The following is a 25274-nucleotide window of genomic DNA, read 5'->3' on the forward strand; positions in this document are numbered from 1 at the left end:
TTACTTAGAAAACGACAAGCAGAATATATAATCGTATTAATAAACAAGTACATAACCTGTCCATCTATGGGTTATGTTATAAGTAAGGCTTTTATTTCTACATGTCTTACATTATTGTATCATTTATTTACCATTTTGTCATTTATTTACTATATGGTGGATTTATTCCTCATAGTTTACATGCTTGAATTTAAATAAATGAGTAGGAAATGTGTTATCTCTGATTAAACGTATTCAAGACATGCCATGCTTGTCATGTGGTTCATATCTGTGAAATGATTGTCAATAAAGTTTTGAGCGTTTTGAAACATCATGGCGGCGTACACGGCCCACGCAGCCGTCAGACACTCAATATTTGTTTTTCTAAGAGACAGTTTTCTGACTTCAGAGAAAATGTGCCGACTGTCAGCCATTTGCTCTGGAAACGGTGCGTGTCTTTCAGTTATATTGTAGGTGTATGGTATTCATAATGTGGTAGATATCGTGTATTAAACCGAGTCTTCTTAGGTAACTACATCGCTTATAACCTTCGGATCACACTTCACTGTAGCGCCTTCTCTTCACGGTTGCATTGCATCTAACGGTGTATCTAGAATCAAGGTGTGTTTGTAAGCTTTGTGTAAGGGTTAACAGAGAATGCGTTTGCTGTAATGCTTCAAGGATACGCTGGTTGGAGGACCTGCAGTTCATCCGCATCCTCCTGCTCCCCTGAGTCTCCAGCAGCAGATACTTGTGCCGTCAGTGGACACTATGGTCGCCTTGTTCAGAGTGGCTCTCTGAGGAAAGATGCTCAGCAAAGACATGTTCTCCAGCTGCTGTCTCAGCTGCAGCACACCCTGAAGAACTACAGTAACAACAATCAACTTTCAAAAGATGATAAAGACCCCCACTTTACAACAGCTGAAAACAAAGACGGTGGATCTGCTACCAAGGTAAAGGAGTTATGGTAACACCTTCTATGACCCCCAAGTCTATACTGCATTATAAACACACTGATAATGCATTATAATTATGTCATTATAAGTTACTCTGAGTGGTCATTGTTTGCTTTAAGCAACAGGAAACATATTATATCGATGCAAGAACAACACACATAATGTACAATACATTTGTTAACTTAAAGCAAACAATGCCCGCTATGAGTAACGTATAATCACATTGTAATGCATTATAATCACTGTTATAATACATTATAAAAATATTATAATGTATTACAACTATGGAAATTATAATACACACTGTGATCCTTGCAAAAATAAGGTCAGTGAGTGACCAGCAATTATCTGATACTTAGTCATAACAAAACGCTTTATGATGTGTTGTGATAATTGTTATAAAGCATTATGCATATTTCTGAGTTCTCATAACTATAATCAAACTGTGTTATTATAAGCAGACTATAACGCATGATAAGTATGTATTACATGAACTCATGCCGACGAATTATATTCCACAAAATACAATGAACTTTGTTTCGAAAAAGTGTTTTATGTTAGTTGTCATGAAAAGCGTGCATGATTGTGACTAAACAGTACTACATCAAAGTCGTTGAGCTTAATTTAAGTCTGTATAGTTTATTCCTTATTGCTAGATATTTGACATGGTACTGGTCTTCAAAATTAACAACAACTGATCAAGACCACACCAGAGACCGAACAGCCATGACATAAAGCAACCAGTTCCCCGATGTGTCACTCTGATTTAGCCTAATTTCATTTGCTATAATGAGCTCAATGAAACACACCTTCTCCAAATTCTCCCAGAGCAACAAGTTATTAATTTCTGCCAAGTGCAGAACCACCAGGTCTATAGAACCAAGACTAGAGCTTTGACCAAACAATCCAAACTCAACTCCACTCGCTTTTTGCAGAGGTTTCAACCGTATGATGTGGTCTTCATCAGTGGGTGGAGTTTTTGTCAGTTTTCACAGAGATGCATCTGTTCATATGTACGTTCATATGGACCTGTATGCCAACAGATCCATCTCTGTGACAACTGAGCAAACTCCAGCCCCTCATAAAGACCATGTGATGTGGTTGAAATGACGAGAAAAAGGCAGTAAGTAGACCTTTGAGTGGGGTTTTGTCTTGTCAATCTACTATTTCCAGTTCAATAATGAATCGTCACGCTCTCCACTAGTGCGATGTCTGAAATCATGCCCCCATTCACTCTTTCACTATTCTTTACAGTGTGGCATCTGGACTCTCTTTCTGTTATAAAGTCTCATTGACGTCCAACATGTGAAAGGTCTCCACAGAGTCCACTGCACTGTACTCCAGTTGTATCACTGATGGTGGCCATGGGGCTCAGGTCAAAGGGAGGGTAGGGGTCTGGGAAGTGTATTGTGCATGTGAGTTTTGGAACGGCGTAATGTCGGGGGCTGTTGTTGTTTTTAGGTCAGGGGAGCTGACTGTCTAGTATCTGGTGGTGGGAGTTGTTTTGTTGGTTGGCTGGCACAGACAAATAGGGTTAGGCAGAGATTTTGGAAGGCAGCAGGGCAGACCTCCCGCTGGGCCCGTCCCGGCACTCCTCTCAGTCTCTCACCATCTCCATGCAGTAATGAGGGGATCCCCATTGTCTGGGCCATTCTTGTCCCTTTTGCTTTTGATTCGGGACTCTGACAAATACTTTGGTGTTAGGCTATCAACACCACCGCCCCCCTCTCCACTTGCACCTTATTTCTCTGTCTCTCACACACACACACACACACACACACACTGACTGGAGGACTTATGCAATTACTGTGGTTTGAATCAGGTCACTGTCCTTTCAGTGTCTGTTCTCTCTTTGGAAGTGCCGCCATTGTCCTCACTAACTGACCAAGTCTGTGAGGACAGTACAATTGACTTAATATTGACCCAAAGTGGCGTGGTTTTGCGGATGGTCGGCTAACAATGGGCCATTGTTTAGAGGGAGCCACTCTCTACAAGTCAGACCTGCGTCACAGAGTCCTCCTGTACACTGGAGGTCTCCAGCAGGACAGTTGTACCGCTTAGACCTAACGCAGACATGTTCAAACTCGGTTTTCCTGAAGTAATTTCAGAGCCAAAGTGACCATGTCCTGCATGTGAACTTTCCACTCAGTCTATATCCTCCTCCAGGAGGTGAGACAAGGCCACAGAGCTCAGCTAGACAGAGTGGCTGTGGGACAGCCTTGTCCTTCTCCACTCTTCCGTGGCAGAATGGCTTCCAGCCACCACTGACAATTACCCCGCCATGCCAGAGGGCAGCTTGGGAAGTCAGGGAGAAGTCACAAACTGTTATGCCAGAGCAGACAGGAAAGGCTTGTTGCTCTTCCAGTATTTCACTCCAGCACAGAACAGGCGACATGGAGGGATGGAGGGGGTTGAGGGGAGGAGCGGGGAGAGAGCAGAGAGAGAGAGAGCGAGAGAGCGAGAGAGAGAGAGAGAGAGAGAGAGAGAGATGGGTAACAAGTTTGTTTTTTTCATTTGGTTTTCAATTGGCCATTGTCTGCATTTACCAGAGTCAAGTGCTCCTTGTGCAGTGGACCCTGGGTACCGTCTCCATAAAATAGTTGCTAAATTGAATTTTAAGAGGACAAACCTTTCTATTTCGTGCTTAGTTAATTCCAAAGCTATTTGCCGTTGCCCGGTTACAGAGATGGGCAATCCTCAACCCCATTGTTGTTAGACCCTGTATTAAGCATCCATCATTTGTCCTCCTACATACAAATATGCTCCAAGTTATCATTACATGTCGTGATTAAACTGATGACATGGCTTACAGATATTTATTTACTTGATTTTCTCAGCTTGGTCACACAGAAGACGTTTTTTTTTGCTTTTTTTAAAGCTAGGACCTTTTGATGATAGAGGCAGGCAGCACAATGACTTCCAGCAGCACCTCAATGCAACAGTACCGTATCACAATTAGCAGCGCTAAACAGGCTGCACAGACAAGTCCACTCCATCTCGTATGGAGCCTCATCCAGTCCTCTCCGTTTTGTCTGACAAATCCCCCCATTGTTCCACTGATGATGCTTTTCTTTCGTGGGAACCCTGGCTTGTCTTGTTGATTAGATCCCCTTTGTCTTCCTCCCCTGCAGTGGGCTAGTCTGGAGAATGTGAAACCTCACACTGTAGTGGTGGCTTAATGCCTCAGCATACTTTGTTTATTAAACGATGGATCAGTCTTTTATGTTAATGAATATAACGAAGTTTATGTAGGTCACCAGCTACAGTGTTTTGTGCTGTTTTTTAAAATCGGGAATTCATTTTGAATAACCATCGTGATTTATGGTTAACTGCTGTGCGTTGTTATTTATGATGACAAGCAGCTGTTAAAAGATTTGATGTAGAGCAAACATACTTTAGTCACATCCTCTTTCTCCCCAAAAGGAGGAACCCTCTCCACCACCACCACCCAAAGGCGTCTACATCTATGGAGATGTTGGTAGGATCACAAAAGAAATACATATTACCATGGTATTTTTTTCTATGTTGCTAAATTCTACAAGAAGTTAGAATAATTGCTTTTTCTTTAATCCCTCTCAGGCACAGGGAAGACCATGCTCATGGATATGTTTTATTCCCATGTGGAGAACACTCGTAAAAAGAGAGTCCACTTCAATGGCTTCATGTTGGACATCCACAAAAGTAAGTATTATCCTCCCACTCCACCGCGCTAACTGCTGAAGATTTGCTGGCTTGACTTTATGGAAGTTAATGACTCCTCAAGCGCTGGAGATCCTATATTTATATCCCTGTTTGTCCTGAAGCCCTCCTGCTAATTGTCTACCATTATGCATACAAGTGAAATTACCGCTTCATTCAGCATTGTCATTGGGGGTTTTGGGGTTGCAGATGCAGGTGTGCTTTAAGATGTGCCTGACGTTTGTGTACTGCTTAAAGGGATCCATCGGAGGAAACAAAGCCTGCCAAAACGCGGGCTAGGGAAAATGTTCACCTACGACCCCATATCACCGGTTGCCATGGAGATCAGCGAGGAAACTTGCCTGTTGTGTTTTGATGAGTTTCAGGTGAGCGAGTTTGTTACTGTGTGTGTGTGTGTGTGCGTGTGTGTGTGTTCCTAAAACCTGCTTGAACATTATTTGCAAGTATAGCAAACCACATATCAACTGCATACATTTGATTAAACGGTAGTACTGTGAAAATGAGTGACACTGGTAAATATACTGCCAGTACAACTCTATATACAAATGTCATGCTGATGCTTAGGAAGGTTATAGTAAAAAAACAAAAAAAAAACACCAATTGGCTCTGACGATTAAATAAATATAGTCTTTGAAATGTGCCAAAGATTTAATGTAAATACGTCTTTTGGAGCATATTATGGGATAGATAATATAATTTTAAAGGATTAAAATATTTGAAAAAAAATCCTAAATGACCATGATGCTGCACAACGTTCAAATTTACAACTTAATATGTCGAATAATGTTCCAGGTAAGCAGGCAGTCAATCTGACCTACAGTCATGCTGAAGTCATTATTTGTACGTTGTACTGAGAGTGAAACGCGAGCCGACAGCAGATATGTTACAGATTAAAACACAAAGACAGAATCAGTAGGAAGCCACAGGAATTGAGACTGGCATGTGTAACTCACAGATCAGATCATTGTGAAATCTGAAACGAAAGACACAGAGTGATGTTTTACCACTTTGTTTCTTTTGTGCGTCGTAGTAGCTGCTTTATGGTTTACCCTTCTTTCTTGCTGTATCAGAAACAGAAAAAAAACATGTTCAATTTTGTATTCTGAGTTAAGAAGTGAGTGTTCAATCTGTGACCACTATCCGTGTTCATTTAAAGCCAGCGTCTTTCCTGTCTGAACAACTGGATGCTTCAGATCTTGATACCCCCACAAAAACAGAACTGGGGACACCTAGTGGCCTTTTTAAATACAACATAACTGTAAATGACTTCCAGCAGCGATGAAACCTTCTTTCTCCTCAGTATGTAGTAAAATAGTGATTCACTAATACAGTAGCGGTAAATACATAAAGAATGTCACGTGTATTGATGTGTAACATTTGATGATCTGCTCCTGTTGCTTGTTTATGCTCTCACACACCATTAAAACCAAGTCGCCCATAGTTTTTGGTGTCGAAGGAGAGAGCCACGACTGCGGCTCTCTGTCTTCTCTGTGAGGTAGTCACTGAGTAGAGAAAGATGTGTGCTTCTGTCTTCATCGTCAGCCAGCCAAACACATCTGTTAGCAGCACAATGTCGTCCCTCTTACTGATATCATTACAGTTAATGCCATCAGGTCAAGGGTCACAGAAGGTGCGCTTGCGCTCTCTAATCACTCTCTATGCGTCTGTGAGGATCAAGAGCTGCTCCTTTCATCCACCCGTCTTTCACATTTTAAACTGCGGCGCTGCTTGTGCATTCTCATTGATTTGTTTTGTTTGCCGTCGCCAGCTCTGCTGTTTTCGCGTGTGTCGACTGTTGCTACCGGTGAATGGGAGGGGAAACAAGCAGACATGTGCACGTTGTTTGTGATGCATAAACAAGAGGTTGCGAGGTTGGGAGAGTTGGGGTTGATGGGGGGGCGGTGGGGGTGGGGGGGGGGGTGGCAGCCTATACCAATCAGCATCCTCCTCCACTCAGCCATGCAAATGAGGCTCTGGGTATCAGTCGCACTCTCCCGCTTCCTTAAGTGAGTGGAGCTAGAAAGCGACTGGCGGCGGCGGGTCAGATGGATCTTATCCTCTTAAATGCTAATGACATTTCTCCATTCTCTTCATTAGCGCCGTGCCATTATCAGTAATTTGTAGCCCCCTCCCTCCTTCTACAGCCCCCACCCGGCTCCCCTAATGAATACTCGCCATTGAGAGGTCCGAGATGGAAAGATGGGGAAGAGAGCGAGGAAGTAAGGCGAAGAGTGAGAAGAAAACGCTTGAGCGTCATTGTCTCAGTCACTGTGCAGCCTCAGTGAAATTGCTCATATGTTGTGTACATAAAGAGGTGTAACATCAAAAGGGGTTTAATTTGGCACCCGTGTGCCTCGCTGTAAACTGACAGCCGCTTGAGTAATTGGATGCTCATTTAAATATCGGCATTGGTTGACAGCGATTGCACCATTATTTTTGTGTTCCACAAGTGCTACATCAGTCCCCTCCACCTTTTCTCATTCTGTGGGTACCCATTCTCTTTCCCTCTCCCCCGACTCATTCAGCAATCAATATTGCCCCTCATACTATGCCCATGTTGAGGGCACATGAATAAACAAATCCAGGTTGTATAAAAGGTCATTTTTAAATGATTCTTTTGAAATGAAAATAAAATCCTGCGGTCGGAGGAAATGGGGGCCCCTTCAGAGAAGCACAGAGCCTTGGCTTTCTGTTGATTCTCATTACCCGCACACACAATCACTCACACACGCACTCATTTCATGCCCCTAGCCACCTCTCCATAGCGAAATCAAGGCTTTAACACAAATGTTAATCAAGTATTGGCAAGGGCAGTGGGGCTAATATGCAAAAGCAGAAGACTCTCCAGAGGATGAAAAGAGGCATATGCCATGGGTATGGCCATCAGAAGTGCCTGTTATGTACAGGAAAGTAGGTAAGAGGGAGTAAAAGGAGAGGGCGGGACAGAAGTCTTCCTTTTTATTCAAGACATCCCAGTTCTTAAAAGGTTTCGTGTCCTTTCTTTAAGATAATAGCTAAGTAATGTCAAATGTATCTCGATTTACATAAAATATGGATGGTGTTCTGTGAAATGTTTCTCCTCAAAATGTACTTTCTAAAGGAAGGTTAGTTTATTTGCGTGTCATATTGGAGTAAAACCTTATTTATTTATGTATTTAATATACATGAGACTAACTACCCATCTCGTATCACACATCATGTTTAATCTGCCGTGTTATACAATGTACATGCTGCTTTGACTACTGTGCAAAAAGAACAACAGAGGTGAAAGAGAGAGAGAGAGAGAGAGAACAAACAAAAGTGAGAGCACTGGAAAGGTCAGAGCTCTTCATGTAGCGGCCAGCGACTCATGAACGTCCTTGCTTCAGTGTTGTCATCCACTGTTTATTGTGGACTCGTGGAAATAATGTAGATGAAAAAGGCAGTGGACAGTTGAATTGGATTCATGTATAATAGCCTTGTGTAGGTTCGTGCAACACACACCTTTTGTACGGTCATTTAGACAAAAGCTTTGTCCGCCATCGTGACCCCAGTCTGGATTCACGTCGCTCCATTTTCATCACTTTCGTTCTTCGTTTTCTCGCTTGCGTTCAGTTGATTAGCTCGGGGGCCGCTGCCTGGTCTCAGCTGCTTGTCCTCAGCAGAAAGCCGCTTCATGACCATTTGCAGTCACTTCAAGTGGTTTAGGTGTGTGTGTGTGTGTGTGTGCGTGTGTGTGTGTGTGTGTGTGTGTGTGTGTGTGTGCGTGTGTGTGTGTGGGCATGCGTGGATGCGTGTCAGTGTGAATGGACATGACCAGACACAAAGGATTGAATGAGCACACCTGAATGACCCGAATCAACATGGAGTGTTGATGGCATGGTTTAACCTTAGAGGCACACACACACACACACATGCACGCACACATGTGCTGTGGCTAGAAAAGGTACATTATACAGTTCATGAATGTCTCTCTTCTTCTCTGGTTCTGTTCTGTCAGGTGACCGACATTGCTGATGCCATGATCCTGAAGCAGCTCTTTGAGACGCTGTTCAGGATCGGCGTGGTGGTGGTGGCCACTTCCAACAGACCCCCCGATGGTACGACGACTCGTGTCTTAAGCACATTCATTGTACCTTTTTACGTGCGTTTTTAGCTACTTTTTATTAATTATATTCTTGTTACCAAACACACAGTTCAGTTAGCAGGTAGGATGGTTTAGTGCAAGATTGCAGTCATCAGACTCTTCTTTTCAAGTAGTGAAAGTAAAGGAGCATCTTTGTAACAGAAACTACCGCAGCAGTAATAGTAGCGACAACAAATATTAAATTCAACTCATATTGCAGGAACGAATAATACATTGACATAATGGTGCAGAATTTTAAGCCATTCAATCACGACATGTATCTGAAAATGTTTTTTCTTGCTGTGGAAACAGTAGTTTTGAACCAAATCATCCAGATTTGTGAAAAATAACGTTCAAATATGGACTTGCATTTAATCGAGCGCCTTTCTAGTCTCCCGACTACTCAAAGCGTTTTATGTTACATGCCAACGTTCACAAGGTGCCAGCCGTCATCAGGATGTAAACTAATGCTCATTCACACACACTCACACACACCGATGGCCAGAGCCTTCGGAAGCATTTTGGGGTTCAGTATCGTGCCCGAGGACACTTTGACATGCGGACTGGAAGAACCGGGGATCAAGCAGCCGATCTTCAGATGAGTGGACAACCCGCTCTAACTCTGATCCAGAGCCTCCGAAAAGATTGCTTTCTAACACCAACTTTACTCTGTTGATATCTTGCTGACTACGGACACAATTAAGCCCCAAGTAACCATTGTATTGCAAAAAGATGCATTTTAACCCATTTGATAAGAGTCATTAAGTCATAAGTCATAAGAAAAAGAAAAGTGTTATTGGAACAGCTGGTTATTTTCCCTTTTGCATGCATATATCTAACATACCCATAAACAATTGTATCAAAAAATCAAGTGCAGTGTTTTACACCCTTACAGGATTATCTATGCCGGAAAATGAAACCAACAAAATTGTAGCTGCAGCACATTTTTCTGGTGTTAAGTTAAAAAGTTAAACTGATTGATGAGTTGTTGAAAACACACTCATTTTAGCTTCAAACAATCAAAATGAAATACATCACTTAATCTCATCTCCAAAGCACTATGATATTGCTCCCAAATATTTTTTAACATACACCTTCATCCAAGTGGTATCTGAAGTTGTTCCCAGTTTCTTGAGTCACAGTACATCAGACCATTATGTGAGCTATAAATCACAATGACTTTGAGCATGGTATGTGGGAGAAGCGTTTGGCAACAAGCAACGGCTCACTGTCGAGACTTGTCGGCTTTTACCACTTCAACAATGAAAGCAAGCAACTCTATCTTCTATAGAAAGCTCAGCTCAGGCTGACAGTGAAACATTGTCAATCAAGAAGGGCACTCTGAGAGCGCAGACCCCCGCCAAGGCCAATCTGCTCTAAAATGTAATCGGTGTTTCATTGGCCCATGTTACACCTTCCACCATTATTCATTCAATTAAAGCCATTCGTTTTTTCCGTAACCCTGCTAACAAACAAACAAACCAAAACACATAACCTCCTCCTCCTCTGAGGTAACAATGCCTTAGCCCTGAAGCTCCTCTTCATGACGCAATACACCGTCTACCTGCAGCTGAAACAGTAAGTACCGGTACTATTCCTGGAACATCACTGTTTGCCTCACCTGCTCTTGAACCAGCACATTATTCACCTACCGGTACTTTACATACATCTACATTATTCACTTAATGTTCACTTAATACTTTTATCCAAAAGTGCTTGGCTCCAGCAAGGATCAATTGTGCTTTACAAGACCCACCTACACCTACGTCCTGTTAACAGCAAAGAAGCAGAGGAAAAGGTCTCACTTATAGAGAGACATGACAACAACCTTTATTAAACACGCTTTGATGTTGCATTTACTGCCAGTGGAGCAAGGTCGGAGGAAGAATGAGCAAGGCGGCGATCAAGGTGGAGATGAATGCACGATGTGCTATCTGACGTCTTTCTTTCTCGGGGAAGACGTTGATGTCTCAAAGTCTTGAGTGGGTAGGAAGTGGATGGCAGCAAGATGGCTCTCGTAGACAAAGACGCTGTCTCTGATATTTACTAGCTATTAAGAACAAAGCGCCAATACCATGCAAACTTGATAGAGAGGCTACTTGGTTTTAATTACATGGTTAATGGAACACTGAAAGCCATAAGAGACAACTGGACATGAAAGGCATACATTTTCCATCTTTATTGATGTGGAGATCCCGGTATCAAACAGCCCGAGATGTGTTTGGAGGGGATATTTAGAAAAAAAGGATTGTGTTAGAACGGCTAAAGTAGTGTTTTATTGTTTTTATACGCTGAAGGAGTTTAATGAGATTGAGGAGGGTTAGATGGATAAATGGTGTGTTTCTTTGGAGTGGAACCCCCTCAGTGCAGTGGATCACATGCAGTTTACATTAAAGGACTTGAGGCCAGTAAATTATTTTGTAATTTAACAAGTAATAAGTGTCCTTGTCAGCAGCATTGGTTACATAGATCTACAGCAATCAACAATACAATATTATAGTCCTTTAAAATGAAAAATAATTGGCACGTGGTATGATTTAGCAGATTAACACACAACATATAACATGTTAATTAGTGAATTTAGAGGTAATTTATACCAATTTCCACCAGTGTTTGTGCTAAGCTAAGCTAACTGTCCTCTGTCTCCAACTTCCTATTTACTGTACAGACATGAAAGTGGTCTCCTAAAAAAAACCTCTCGCCAACAATGCAAATGAGGTTTTGTCCCAAAGTATTGAACTATTCCTTGGCAATAGTCTCATGGACGGCACAGTCCATCACAGTATAGGAGTTATTTAGTGCGTCGGGTCCAAGGCTACTGTAATAAGCTTAAACCCAAACATCAACATCAACTGCTTGTTTACGTTGGCAGCTGGAGAAAGATTAAGCCTGGACATGTGTCTGTGGGTGTGTGTCTTTGTCCGTGTTTGTGTGTGAATCCCAATCTGTTTTATCTGTCTATCAGGGATGCTACTTCAGATGTAATTTGTTCCAGCCGAGCTAATTGAAACATCTATTCAGAGAGCTGCTGTGGACATTGTCCGCGCTGAAAAGGCGACAGTCCTTTCTCTCGCCACCATTGTTTGGGAATGTAATGAATTTTATGTTGCTGCCGCTGCCGGTAGAGAAATCCATTTTTCTCTCCTGGTCCCAGTCCTTTTGTCGTGCCTCCCCACCCATCCTTCAGTTCATCAAAAGCCACTTTATCTGCCAATCTGCGGCGAGGGAATGACATTATTAGGAGGCTAAACAGCAGCTCTAATACAAGCCCTCCCTCCTCTTTCAGATCTGTACAAAAACGGACTTCAGAGGGACACCTTCCTACCTTTCATCGACATGCTAAAGGTAGAGACAAAGTCATCCCTCTCTCTTGTCTTGTTAATTAATTCATTTGTTTATCACAAACACACATACACACACTTGCGTGTGCGCCTCAGCCCTCCGTGTCCATCTTGTTTTGCAAGTTGCTCTTTAGCGGTTTGATGTTTTCTGCTTCCTGGATGCCTCGCACAGTGTCACAAAGCTGTCTTTGATCATACCAGGGCACGGTGAAAGACTCACAGAGAGAAAGGCAGGGGGAGATGGAAAGAGCGTGAGGGAGCACAGGTAATGTGAGTGTGAGACGGGCGGATGAGCTGAGTGACTGACCCAGACTGCTTGCATTTCAAAAGTAAGGGGGGGGGGGAGTGGTGGGTGAGAGGAGAGGAGAGGAGCGATGCGGTGGTTAGCATTTCCAACGAAAAATCTACTTTGCAATTTAAGCAGGTAGCACCATTATCCTGCCTGCATCTCAGATGATCATTGATGTGTTTGGAGTGATCATGATCATAAATAATTGCATAATAATTTCTTGTCATGCATTTTGCAACAGAGGAGGGCAGCATTCTTGCACCTTTTACTGGTATTTAGTCTAAATGAAATAGTAATGGCAAGCAATATCCAACTGTAGTGTATCGGGCCACAAATATACTGTATATTCTTGTACTATTTATAAGAAAGAACACACGGTAATGTATAATGTATGTACAGACTACACTTTTACATGAAGACATGTACGTTCTCAGCAAAGGTCTGGCTGAATTACACTCACAGTAGCAGAAAAACACTCTCTTGTGACTGAAGTTCTGAAAATCGGCACTCAAAGTGCGACTTGAGATTCGTGGCTTAATGAGGCAAACGGTTTTCAAACTCTCATTACTTTTTATAGATAATAGACTAATTTAAACATGTTTATCAAACACTGGTATTCAAATTGTACAAAGACAATAGTTGTAGCCCTGTCAACATATTTTGTTGTGTTGGTCTTGGGTTACAATATTCCAAAAACAAAATATCACTGATATATTGGTAAAGAATGTACAGTACAAAATTAACAAAAAATGTTCTTCGCATTATTTAGAAATCAATATTTTTACATAAATCAACCAACAGCGCAAAAATAAGTTTGGCACAGCATCACATCTGAGCCGATTTAGGAACATCTGGTAAGAGTAACACTTTATCTGGTTTTAATCCTCCCAAATAGTTAGTCTGGCTTAAGATGTCCATTATTGGTCAGGCTAGATATTATAAGAAGATAAGATTAGATTAGAATGTACCCATCACATGTACCTGTTGCCAGTTAGATCACAAACCTCACTGTGAGTGCTGTTGTGTAAAAAATAAGAAAATAATGGCTGTAAAGCGCAACACAGGTGCTTTAACAGAATCGACATGGTCTTGGAGTCACCCTGCTCCCCGTCCACTCTTCCGGCAGCACCCTTGCCCTCTCTAATCCACCCTTATCAAGGTCCTGAATGCCTGTTGTCCGTCTCTGGCCCGTACTACCTCCTCTCTTTCAGGGTTCCATGTTCCCCTTTGTGAGGCCATCTGGTTTTCCGGGGTTGGGGGTTTTTCCGGGGTTGTACGGCGCTCTCTATAGCGGACCGTTCTGTGAAGTTAAAGCGTGTTTTAGCGAGGTCACGCTGCTAACTAGCTGACCCTTGATAGATTGAATTAATGCTCGCAGTGCCCGGTGGCGCGGGTCCTCCTCCCTGATGCAGCTCACTATCGTATGTGCGTGCCTGAGTGTGTTTCTATAGCGGGAGAGGGAGTGAATGAGGGTGTTAAAAAGTAAAAAAATAGCCTCTGACCTCTCCTCCCTATCACCTGAGCTGGAGTGGAAGAGGTTAATCCATCGCTTCTGTCCGCCTGCGTCTTTATTTAACTATTGACTTCTGATTAGTTGGGACCCCCTTTTCCCCCCAAACACCCCCCAAGTTATCCAGCGTCCTTATCTTAGAAATAAGAAATATCAAGTACAAACATTCTAGTAGACCCACTTGCCAGACAGGGAAAGCATATAACTTCCCTGAACCTAAAAGTCTTTGACTGCTTTTGAATTTTTTCTAGTTTTTCCATCCACTCAGTCATTTGTAATTTCTTGTCCTTTTAGTGCCTCTGTAGGCTACATCAGGAAACCTATTCAGTTGTTCAGGCTTCTTTTTCTTTGTAGCCATGGCAAAGCTCACAGTTCTGAAAAATACAGGGTTTTAGGACTTTATTTTTTAATGGATACTGGCAGTGTTGTAACTAAGACACTCGTTCTCTCTCACGAACTGTCCTCCCTCTCCACTCCACTTCTCATCGCCCATCCTCTCTCTAGCCCTCCATCCCCGCTCTTTATTCTATTACTATCTCGCTCTGCTCGCTGGCTTTACTCACCCAAGGTCAGGTCTCTGTATTTTGGAAGCAGAATAGTGACTTTACAATGCTGCACAACCCTGAGGCAACTTTGAGTATCTCTGTGTTTCCGGCTGTTTTGAACCCTTCTTTTGATCCCCTCTCCTTCTCTTTTTTGTGTCATTGTTAATAATTGCTGCGGTGCGCAGTGCAGTTGCTGATGAGAGAAAAATAAATGTATCAACAAAAAACGGGACGATAGAGAAAGCAGAATGAGAGGACTGTGGTCCTCCAATGAAGACCTTGGTGAGAAGGACTGCCTGTGAAGAGCCGGCAGCCTGCCAGTTCAAATCAAATGGATGTTGATATTTGATGACTCTCATTGTCTTCCAGAGCATTTAATGGCAGGGCAGTGCCACTCACCGTATGCCTCGAGGGCGTACCTCACTTTTTTTCGTATTAGTGTCTCGCTTCTAAAAAACTGAACAATTACTAAAAAAGAACAAATTCATTTTTCTCCTTTTGAACACAAGGAATTAATTCCGACTCTGTATTTCTCACCTGATTGTGAATGGATCCACTTACCTGCTGCCTAACTGATGTTTTCTACCGGCTTATTATAAGTCTGTGCACGTGAAATGTGTTCGATCAAGCACGCATGCACACAGGTGCATTATTCTGACTAGTATGTGTTCGTTTGTAAAGCAGACCACCTGCAATCTGAAGAAATGTCGCCATCACTTAACAATAGGTGTACTTTATCAACGCATGCGTTTGGGCCTGAAGAGTTTTAAAATGAAAAAGATCTGGAGGTGCTCCTGTCTGCTTGAGGCTAGCGGCGCTACATTAGCCGCTACTCTAACTATTTCCAACAGAACTGTTGGCAGTCTCGTTGCATTGTGGGTAATGTAGGCGGCAGGTTGTTTCGACAAGGAAGAAGACAGTGTGGAATCAAAGAGATAATATCTTTAGTTCTGCTGCATTCTCAAACAGTCCATCGTGAGTCTGACAATGTTATAGGAGTGAAATGCTGAATTGGTGAAGAACTCCTTTAAAAGTCTGGTGAGTTGATGTTCTACGAGATCAAAAGATGTGTTGCTGCCAACGCATGGAGCCTCTGTAGGCCAGGTGCGGGTAGCACAGACTCCACAGAGATTTGGAGCGGTTTGGTTTTGGGCCTCATCAGAGCTGGAGAGAGGTTGAGGGTGGGGGGTCCAGTGGGGTCCTGGATCACGAAAGGTGGGGCCTGCAACTCAAAAGATGTTTCCCCAAGAGGAGCAGCCGAGGCAGGGGGAGGTTGTGAGAACGACCCCTCAGAACAAACCATCGCTGGCCCAAGGCGGTCACACTTTAAGGGAATAGATCATTAGGTGTAATTAGGGTGTTCACATTGTCACATACCCCCCCAACTGCCAAAGAATGAATAAAATCACCAGATACACCCCCACTCACACACTCTCTCTCTCACACACTCACACACTCTCTCTCTCACACACACACACACACACACACACACACACACACACACACACACACACACACACACACACACACACACACACACACACACACACACACACAGCAGCTCCCCAGTTACTGAAAACACTTTGATGTCAGAAGAGTCGTCCACAACTTGCCAGCATAAAGGCAGTGTTTTAAGCTTTCTCTCTTTTCTCCCCCGTCTCTCTCTCTCTCGACCCCTCCCTCCCTCTTTTCTTCTGTCCCTCCACACAAGGCTGTAAGACACACATGGTTGAATGGATGACAACCTTTCCCCTCCTCCCCTCTCCCTCTCCCCCCCCCCCCCCCCCCCCCCCTTCGTCTCTTTTTCAGCCTTCCCACCCCGCATTTCTTTGAGGCCTGGTCAATTCTCTGGGCCAAACAAAAAAAGCATCAAATGTTTTCTGCTGCTGGGTAATGAGGGAGTGGACCTCATCAGGGCCCAATAGTCAGCTATCCTTGGCTTTTGTTGCAGCTCAATAGCGCCGCACTCTTTGAAAAACTCAAAAGCAACTTTTTGAGGAGTAAAGGATAGAGAAAGATATGGCGCAGAGGGAGCGGGCGCAGAGGGGAGGCAGTGACCGAAGAAAAAAAAAAGCCACTCTGTTTTTATGCTAAACGGCTGTCCAGAGAGAGCAGTGGACAGATTGAACAATGACATGATTGGAGCTACATGTGTTTGGGTGACTTTCTTCTCAAGAGACTCTGATTCTCATGTCTGTCATCTCTCTCTCTTCAGTCTGTCCCTCCCCTCTTGTGTCCGTGAGTTTGTGAATGCACCCGAGCAAGTAGTGGAACTCTTAATTTGCAGTGCCGCTGCTTTCATGCTGCTTTTCTGTGGGTCGGCTACACATAATTAAACGAGCAACTATTGATCAAGAAGATCAATTTATTCTGTCAACCTTTTTTATTTTATTAAGAGTTAAGTTTGACAATGTCAGAAAACGATGAAGAAATGTTCACTACAGATTGCTTGTTTTGTCCAACCAACACTTCAAAACCCAACATATATTCCATTTACTATCAAAATATTTTAGATACTTTAGAGAAGCAGAAACAAGTAAATTAGTTTCCACTGCAGTTTTCCCACGGGTCCAGGAACATTGAATTTTTTGGCCATTTTTACTTGATAAATGACAATTAGTCAATTATACAATTGCTGTCAATTAATGTTGTGTTGATCAACTCATCAATTGATCCTCGAACCGTTTAAAAATAAGACACAATGTGACTTCAATTGGACTGCAGTTCAACTTTGCTGTTATTTCTTTTGAGCGAATGCTGAGACGGAAAGGTCTTTGTGCAACAACAAAAGTCCTCACAAAGGAAGGTCAGAGATGCTGTCACATATTGAAGGAATTGGAATTTGGTAATTTGACCATTGCAACATAAAAACAGATCCCTTATGCAAAGTACTTTTGCCTCACTAATATCCCAGTATTTTGGCATTAATAGTATCCATGATATTATGTTAACTAAGTATATATGTAATTTAGTGTAAGTGAAGATATGAGCGATGTTTCGATTTTACGTGGGTCAACTAAACAGAGTGACAGAGAAATAATAGTGACTTCAACATATGTATGTATGTGTGTATATATGTGTATATATGTATATCTATACCTTATATATCAGATTGTTGTCCAGCTGTATAAGCCAGCAGAATAAGCTAAGTGGGAGATGAGACTGTAAGTGGCCAAGTGACGAGGATTTGAGTCTGTGAGAGGAGCGTGATGGTGGAGGGGGGAGACCACAATGTGTAGGCGGATGAAATCTTGGAGGAGTGAGAACTTGACAATCCCCTCAAGATGGATAATCAAGTAATGACCCGCAAGGCCTCAGCCTTATCTGATTATAAATAACCAATGGAATCATCACCACTGATTGTGTTTCCATTCCTCCCTTCTTTCCTCGCTCTTATTTGTACCTCCGCTTCTCCGTCAAGCAAAATGCATCCGCCGCCTTTACCGCAGGTAGAGACGGTCCACAAAGGGAGGGAGTGGAAGATGGCAGGAGAAAAGACAAACTGAGACTCTAATGATGTGGCGGCGATAGTGACAAGTTTTCTTTCTTTTTTTCCATTTTGGAGGGACTATTTACCCGTTGGTGGGGTCACAGTAGGTTGATGAAATGACACCTCCCTTTTGTGCATGGGGGAGGGCGAGTTTGTCAGGTTGTTATTAAGCCTGATTCAGCCAATTGGCTCAGAGTGGGAACCCCGTTTGTGTGAGCGGACATGGAGATAAAAAGTTGACAGCGGAGAAGAATAGAGTATTTCCGTCCCCTTGCTTTGTGATGATTACTAATTATCCTGCCGCTTAAGGGGGCCAGTGGTAGAAATTCACTGATTTCATAATTTCCCTGAGCTGTCGGTGAATACTCAGTCAGCCGGCAATGGCTTGGATGGGATGATATGCAATTCCTTTCTTTTCTTTGATAGAATGGTGGAGATGATGATTATAGTTTGTGGTGCACTCCCTGACATGAATCCTGTTGACGTTTTACACTATCTGGAAAAGTTTGAACTCTGCCTCACAAGTTCAACCCTGCTGTAACACACTTGAATAGCTGCAGGAACAATAGATCGGCTCAATAAACCATGAAGAAGTGTCACAAAACCCCGGCGCTGTCAGAGGAGAGAAAGATGTCTCCTGCCTTCTGCGTTGCCCTTGTTTAAATTGTTCACTTGTTTCATATTTGCTCTTTGTCCGTGACAGATGAGCAGTACAGAACTGTGTTATAATGTTGGCACATACTATAGCATCGCATGGTAAGAATAACAAAATAGACACCGCCGCAGAATCTCTGTTCTCTCAGAGATTTCAACGAGATGATCAATCTGGACTGAAAAAATAGCATCTAACCGGATAGCCTTATCAATACTTCTCACACATTTAGTTAGATTACAAAGTTTTTAAATATATATTAGTAGAAGAAATTTAAAAAAACGAAATAAAAACAAGAAACCCTAATCCAAAATCTGAAAAACCTATAAAACTGAATTTGAAATCACTCAATTTTAAGGAAATTTGAATCTAAATTTGATGCCACACTGAAATAACACAAACTACTTGGTGACAAGTTGGTGGTATTGCTTATTTCCTAATATTTACTGACCAAATGAAAATACCAAATTGATCGTATACCTACAAGTAGTCTCTGTAACAAAAGCCTGTTATTTTATATCCCTCTGTGCCGTAGAGCGCCACTGTTGAACAAAAACAATTAAAACCACATCAATACACACACACACACTTAAAAATACAGAAGTTTGAAAAGTTTTTCACTTTAAACATAGACTGGCCTACTTTGAATATTTGACCGTTGAGGGACTTTTCATTCGTTCTATCGTATGCTGTGTGTTTGTGTTTGTGCGTGTGCAGGAGTACTGCCACACCATCTGCCTGGACTCTGGGATCGACTACAGGAGGCTGGACAACGCTGGAGCGGGGAAACTCTACTCCATGTAATACACACACACACACACACACTAATAATGGTCACATTTGTTTGCAGCTCTAAGGCTGTGCAAAGGTCTGGTAAAGAGTCAACATTAACCTGCATCCACAACATGCACACAAGCATTCACATACACACACACACACACACACACACACACAGGAAAATGTTTTTGCACATCATCGAGCTTGATTTTTTTTTTTTAAAGGACAGAAAGAGAAGGCAAACAGATGGATAAATGAGGAGAAACAAACTGGGAGATTTATAAAGACCTTCATTACCATGAGAGATCCATGAAAAGAAGGAAAGAGGAATCAATAGAACATGAGAAAATGGTAGAGCTTTAAAAGCTAGTTTTCTATTTTCATCATTACATATACGCTGCTAGGAACACGCAGACAAAAAAAAAGGTATGAATGGCACCGCTGTTGTTCATCGCTGTATTGGAGCTTTCAAGTGCTTTCGTCTTTTCACTGTATGCAAATAGAACGCAACACACGCTTTTACATCGAGTTAAAACACAAGCACAAACGCGCACACTTTACAATCTCATTTGGCGTGCACTCACAGGCTAATGCTCAGGTTTAGAGCCTAACATCCTATTTTTTACCGATGGAGTGAAAAGCTAAGTACCCACCCTCCGGTGCACTCCTTTCTGCCGTCGTTTGATGTGGCCACTTCAACATTATTAATTTCATCTCCTATTTTGTCTTCTCTGTTGTCTTGTTCAGCACGGGGGAGCCTGGTGCGGAGGCCTTCTTGGATGTGCTGTTTGAGGAGCTGGCCTTAAAACAAAAGAGTGGTAAGGAAGTTAAAGGGCAACACCATCTTTAAATGATGTGTACTGTATGCCCCGTGTAAATAATTTAAACTGATGCTGCATGATAACACTTTTGGCATACACCTTATTGAGTGATAGTAGACACATAGCATAATCCAATGAATATAAGGTTTTTTTCTTGTATTTTTTCATCTAAAAACTCTATTTTAATATCACTTGTGGACACAGTGTAGAGAAATCTGCTTTGTAAGTTAATAAGTTGAAATGAGGAGGATTTGACTTTTGTTGTCTAAAATGGATTAATTTCTCAGTAGACTTCTATTACTACCATTCACCTGTAAATGTGTATGTGTTTCCATAGTTACAGGCCCTCGGGTGCTCACAGTTCTGGGCAGAGACGTGACTCTGGAGAAGACCTGTGGCTCCATCGCTGACTGTAGTTTTGACGAGCTGTGTGGCAGAGTGAGTGTTTGTGTTGTCTTATAATTCTGTAATTGTAAAATAAAACTGATAATCACCATATTTAGCTACATATATCATTTTTCTCAACATGTTTACAACAAACATAAGAAAAAGGACAACATAAATGAGAAGTTAATAGTACAGTTACGATGCAGGAGGGGAGCACAGGTTTTACTCTCACACACACACACACACACACACACACACACAGTTCATTCTCACACACAAGATCCACTCACCACTAATCAAAACTGCTCAAATTCAAAGCACTTCTCTTGCCTCTTTATCATCCTGTTTCTTCCCACCTCTGTGCACTTATTGTCCAAGCCAATGCTCTCAAACTGAATCACCTTCCCTCAATCTCAGTCCTATTTTCTGCTCAATGTCAAAAAGCAGTCTATTGACGATTTAGTGAATAGTTGAGCCTGTTGCGCCTCAAATAAAGCAGTGTGTGCAAAGACTCAAGCCTGATGGACAGCGGTGAGCTTTTGCAGGCATCTAAGCTTCAAGGCTTCCTCTTCCATCTGACTATACACTGTATGTGGGCATGTCCACTTTCATTTTGAGAGCAATCATCCTGAATGGCAAAGAACCAAGGACAGGGACTGAACATCAGCCTGAGCCTTTTGCACAAGGTGCCCCATCATACAGTTGATATTTTTTGTTGTTGCAGCCATACACACAGACTGCAACATTCACAGTGTGTGTGTGTGTGTGTGTGTGTGCCTCTACAAGGGTGCCGTGCATGTGTGCTATACTGAAAATATTTACTCTCCGTTTTGTGACGTGCTCTGCTGTAGTTTAGAAGCTTGTGTAACACGCTCACTTGTTTTGCAGCCCATGGGTGCCAGTGACTACCTGGAAATGGCACGGCTCTTCGACACCGTCTTCATTCGCCGTGTTCCCATTCTGACACTGACCCTGAAGGACCAGGCCAGACGCTTCACCACCCTCATAGACAACTTCTACGACAGCAAGGTGCTCCATCTAATTGGAAAAACTAAAATTGGGCTTAAAATAGACAAAAGCCATAAATCATATCACAAATGCATTCATGTGTAAAGTTTAGAAGGTTTGAAGCTCAAGAAAGTGGTGGAGCAGGAATTTTCTATTTCTATATTATCCTGCGTGCAATGCACACATCAATTGAGAGGATGATGATCAAGACGGTGCTTTGGATGGCAGCCTCGGTGTTGCGTTTTTTTTTTGGCAAATTCACCCAGCTCACTGTGCCAGCCTCCACCTGTCAGTGGATTACAAACTTCCTGAATGACCAGTGGCAGCAAGTGAGGCTCATAAAAATCACATCCAGCACAGACAAGCAGCACTGGGCACCGCCCAAGGATGTGTGCGCTCCCCACTGCTGTTTCCCCTTTACACCAACGACTGTGTGGTAAATTCCTGAAAGCTGACACAACGGTCAGCCTCATCTGGAACGGTGACAAGTCTGCATACACATGGTAGGTTGAACAGCTGGCCCTGTGGTGCGATCAGAACAACATGGAGCTGAATGCTCTTAAGACTGTGGAGATGATAGTGCCCCCCCCCCCCCCCACACACACACACACACTTCCCCCCATCACCACTCTGAACAACACCATCCCTTTATTTCTAGTGCCGTCTGCTGTAACCCTCTAACATCGCAGCTCCAGTTACACTGTGCATGCTATACCCCGTAGCTCAAGACCTGGTCCCAGCCTTCATTCAACAGCCTTGCCAGTGTCAGGAAAATGGGCTGGTAACATCACTGCAGGCCCTTCACACCCTGGTGGCTACAGGATCTAAGCGCCGACCATTAAACACAACGTGCCCAATGTGACGTTGCGTCGGGCTGGGGAGTTTTGTTCTATGTCGTTGTCCCATCTCTCTCCATCCAGCCATTATCCGTAACCGCTTATCCTAAACAGGGTAGGCCCTGGACAGGTCGCCAGACTATCTCACATAGCGACAGACAACCGTTCACGAAATTGAAGTAGTAAATCATTACACTATTCACTGCAAAAAGTACTATTACTGCATTATATAACCACTGCATTTAATACAGTCTCAAGTTAGAAGCCAGCCTCATATTGGCTCACTTCCTATAAACTGTATATATATATACTTGATTCTGCAAGATAAAGTCAATATGTACATAAATGCAATACAACACATCAAATTGACCAGAAATATAAGTACTGTCATTTTAAGGAGGCAATGACTGAATGGGTTAACTGCTCTCATTTAACATTGATCACTCCTTAATAATAGAGGAAGTAACCTTCATAAATAAAGTGGGCATTCCTGTGTCTCTTTCATTCCCCTTTGTGTTCCCAGGTGAGAGTGGTGCTGCTGGCAGCTTCTCCTTTAGAACGGCTGTTTCTCCACACTGGAGGGGACGATGAGAGGGACAGACAAATGCTGGATGACCTGGGCCTCAGCGGGGTAAAACTATAAGCAACACTCCCTGTCAGCAATGAATGCAAGCTGTTCCTAAAATCTAAATATATGTAAATCACATCACTGATTACTCTTTAAATGATCGTTCAGTTCACCTCGTAGTACTTCCAGAAGGATAAAAGTCAAACGAACTTGAAAAATGAGGTGTTAAGGGACGTTTTCATGACACATTGTGAGTGTGAAGAGGGCCTTGCTCTCACACAGATTGGTCCTGCATGTCCAGGTATCAAACAGCCAACCTTCTGTGGACTTAATCCTGTTTCTCTAACCAAAATAAGTTTCAATTTTCGTTGGATTCGAGTTGATCAGCCGTTAACCCTGGTGTTGGCTCCTCTCTACAGGAGGCAGCCGAGCGCCTCACACTGTTCACAGCCAAGGAGGAGATCTTTGCCTTCCAGAGGACCGTCTCCAGACTGACGGAGATGCAAACCGAGTCATACTGGATGAAAGGAGACCGCAGTCACAGCAAGAAAGCCACGAACACCTAACACCCGCTGCTGAGTGCCTGATAACCATGTATACCTCCAGACAACACAGACTGACACGACTGACACTACTCGAGAGAAGTTCAGAATTAGCAGAAAAAGGAAAAACTTGATATCCGCAGTAAATATATAACAAAACTCGTAACCTGTTTTTGATTTGTATCTGTACGGTTTTACTGTTTGGTCCTCTTCTAAGAGGTGTGCTCTCTCCCCCTTGTGGACTATTTACTTTGAAGCATATGGAAACCTCCCCAACATGAACCACAAGGCAAACAGGTGCTCACTTCAGAGAGACAAAGCGTCCCTCAGAGTAGTTGGCTACCTCCCTCTAGTGGGCGAATGTGAGAAGGGTAAAACAATTCTCAAGCCGTTCCTGTTTTTAAGAACAATATTGGTCGCTGTGCGGTTTCTGGATAAAATCTGGTATGAATTTAAAATGTTATGCATGATATTAATCCATATATTCCACCCATGAAGCCCAGTAGCTGTTAGATTGACATTGATGAATTCCAGATTCTAAATCTTGATTTTGGTCTTCACCAAGAGGGTTTGACTACAGTTTCTATTTCTAACATTGCAGCAAGCTGCAAACTGCTGTAAAACACTTGTAATAAAATTGTCAACACAAATAATTGTGAGGTGGGTTTGCACTCTTTAATCCAGACTTTTCAATAAGTGGTGTAATGCAGGTGTGTAGATAAGATCAACAGTCCAATCTGATTTTAAAACGTGCACATTCACACGAAATGCACAAAAGACAGACACGAAAACATCACTTCAGTTACAAAAAGTAAATGTATGTTTTAAGTGTGAAAGTTGGGAGAATCATCACATTTGGTTTTGGCACACTGAATCACACTGAAATGTATTCCTTTGAATCTAAGGAGCCTCTTCTACTTGTATTTCTATGTCATGGTACAAAAAATAGTCCTGGAGCCGTGCAAACATATTTGGTATTACACAATTTGATACAGATAAAGGTATGTTAATTTCTGTGTTTTTTATGATTTCAAATTCATATGAAAAAGACCACAACATTTAAGCAGTAATATAATTCAAAGGACAAACTATGAACACCTTCCGAGTTTTTCATTTATAGTTACAATTAAAGGGCAGATATGTTGTGCGTGTTGTTTTGGAAGTTCTTCCTGAGCGCCTGTAGGTGGCAGCAGAGGGCAACCAATTGCTACAAGGTTTGTTATTGCGTCCATCTAAAGATGAGGTCATTCTAGTGCACCATTCCAGCCTGGACCAGCCCACGACAACTAGTCAGAACAGCGAGCAGCACCTACAGCATCAAATCCAAGAGCATTATGGAAGATACTGTGTTTGCACCAAGCAACTGAAGTGCAAACACACCAGAGTAAATATAAAATCTCATTATATTAAAGGGACAGTAATTGGCTCAGTATGCAGGTGTGTGTGGGTGTGTGCACGCATGCATGAGCATGATGTGTATCATTAAAAAACGCTTGAGTCGGTAACAAGGCCCCAAGTCTATTACACCATGACTCTCAATTAAAGGAAAATCAATCACGCCCTATGCCGAGGCCCCTAATCCAATCAGAGCATTTTGCTGTTTGGGGGAAACATCAGACACAAACAGAGATGGCCACCGCGCTTTATGATTGTCTTAGTTGGATGATTCGTGCTGGCTTAGAGGGGTGGTCGCTGTCTCCATCCTCTCTGGACCACAGTTGTATGCTGATGGAGGGAAAATGGGAAATGGTTCACCTTTTGTCTATTTC

The 25274-nt window shown here is 42.6% G+C and overlaps 1 protein-coding gene across 3 annotated transcripts; it reads left to right on the top strand.

Annotated features, from left to right (window-relative positions):
• Nucleotides 1-319: 319 nt before the first annotated feature.
• Nucleotides 320-24143, top strand: afg1lb (AFG1 like ATPase b). Of its 3 annotated transcripts, none has more exons than XM_079290495.1 (13): nt 320-427; nt 661-932; nt 4359-4413; nt 4515-4616; nt 4872-4999; nt 8614-8713; nt 12026-12084; nt 19284-19366; nt 20091-20161; nt 20502-20602; nt 21440-21580; nt 22919-23026; nt 23383-24143. In XM_079290495.1, exons 1-13 carry the CDS (start codon nt 394-396, stop codon nt 23527-23529), a joined length of 1401 nt encoding a protein of 466 aa, XP_079146621.1. In that variant the 5' UTR covers nt 320-393; the 3' UTR covers nt 23530-24143. The 3 variants fall into 3 exon arrangements, with proteins under 3 accessions (XP_079146621.1, XP_079146622.1, XP_079146623.1); XM_079290496.1 differs by having other exon boundaries at nt 4362-4413; XM_079290497.1 differs by lacking the exons at nt 320-427; nt 661-932 and adding an exon at nt 1978-2058.
• The last annotated feature ends 1131 nt before the right edge of the window (nt 24144-25274 follow it).

This window comes from Melanostigma gelatinosum (genome assembly GCF_949748355.1).
Source record: "Melanostigma gelatinosum genome assembly, chromosome: 19".
NCBI lineage: Eukaryota > Metazoa > Chordata > Actinopteri > Perciformes > Zoarcidae > Melanostigma > Melanostigma gelatinosum.

Excerpts from the sequence above, each read along its gene's own strand:
- afg1lb (XM_079290495.1), top strand. The coding sequence starts at position 394 with ATGTGCCGACTGTCAGCCATTTGCTCTGGAAACG. Across the intron at positions 428-660 it reads AGCCATTTGCTCTGGAAACG|GATACGCTGGTTGGAGGACC; the intron begins GTGCGTGTCTTT and ends TAATGCTTCAAG. Across the intron at positions 4,617-4,871 it reads CATGTTGGACATCCACAAAA|GGATCCATCGGAGGAAACAA; the intron begins GTAAGTATTATC and ends TACTGCTTAAAG.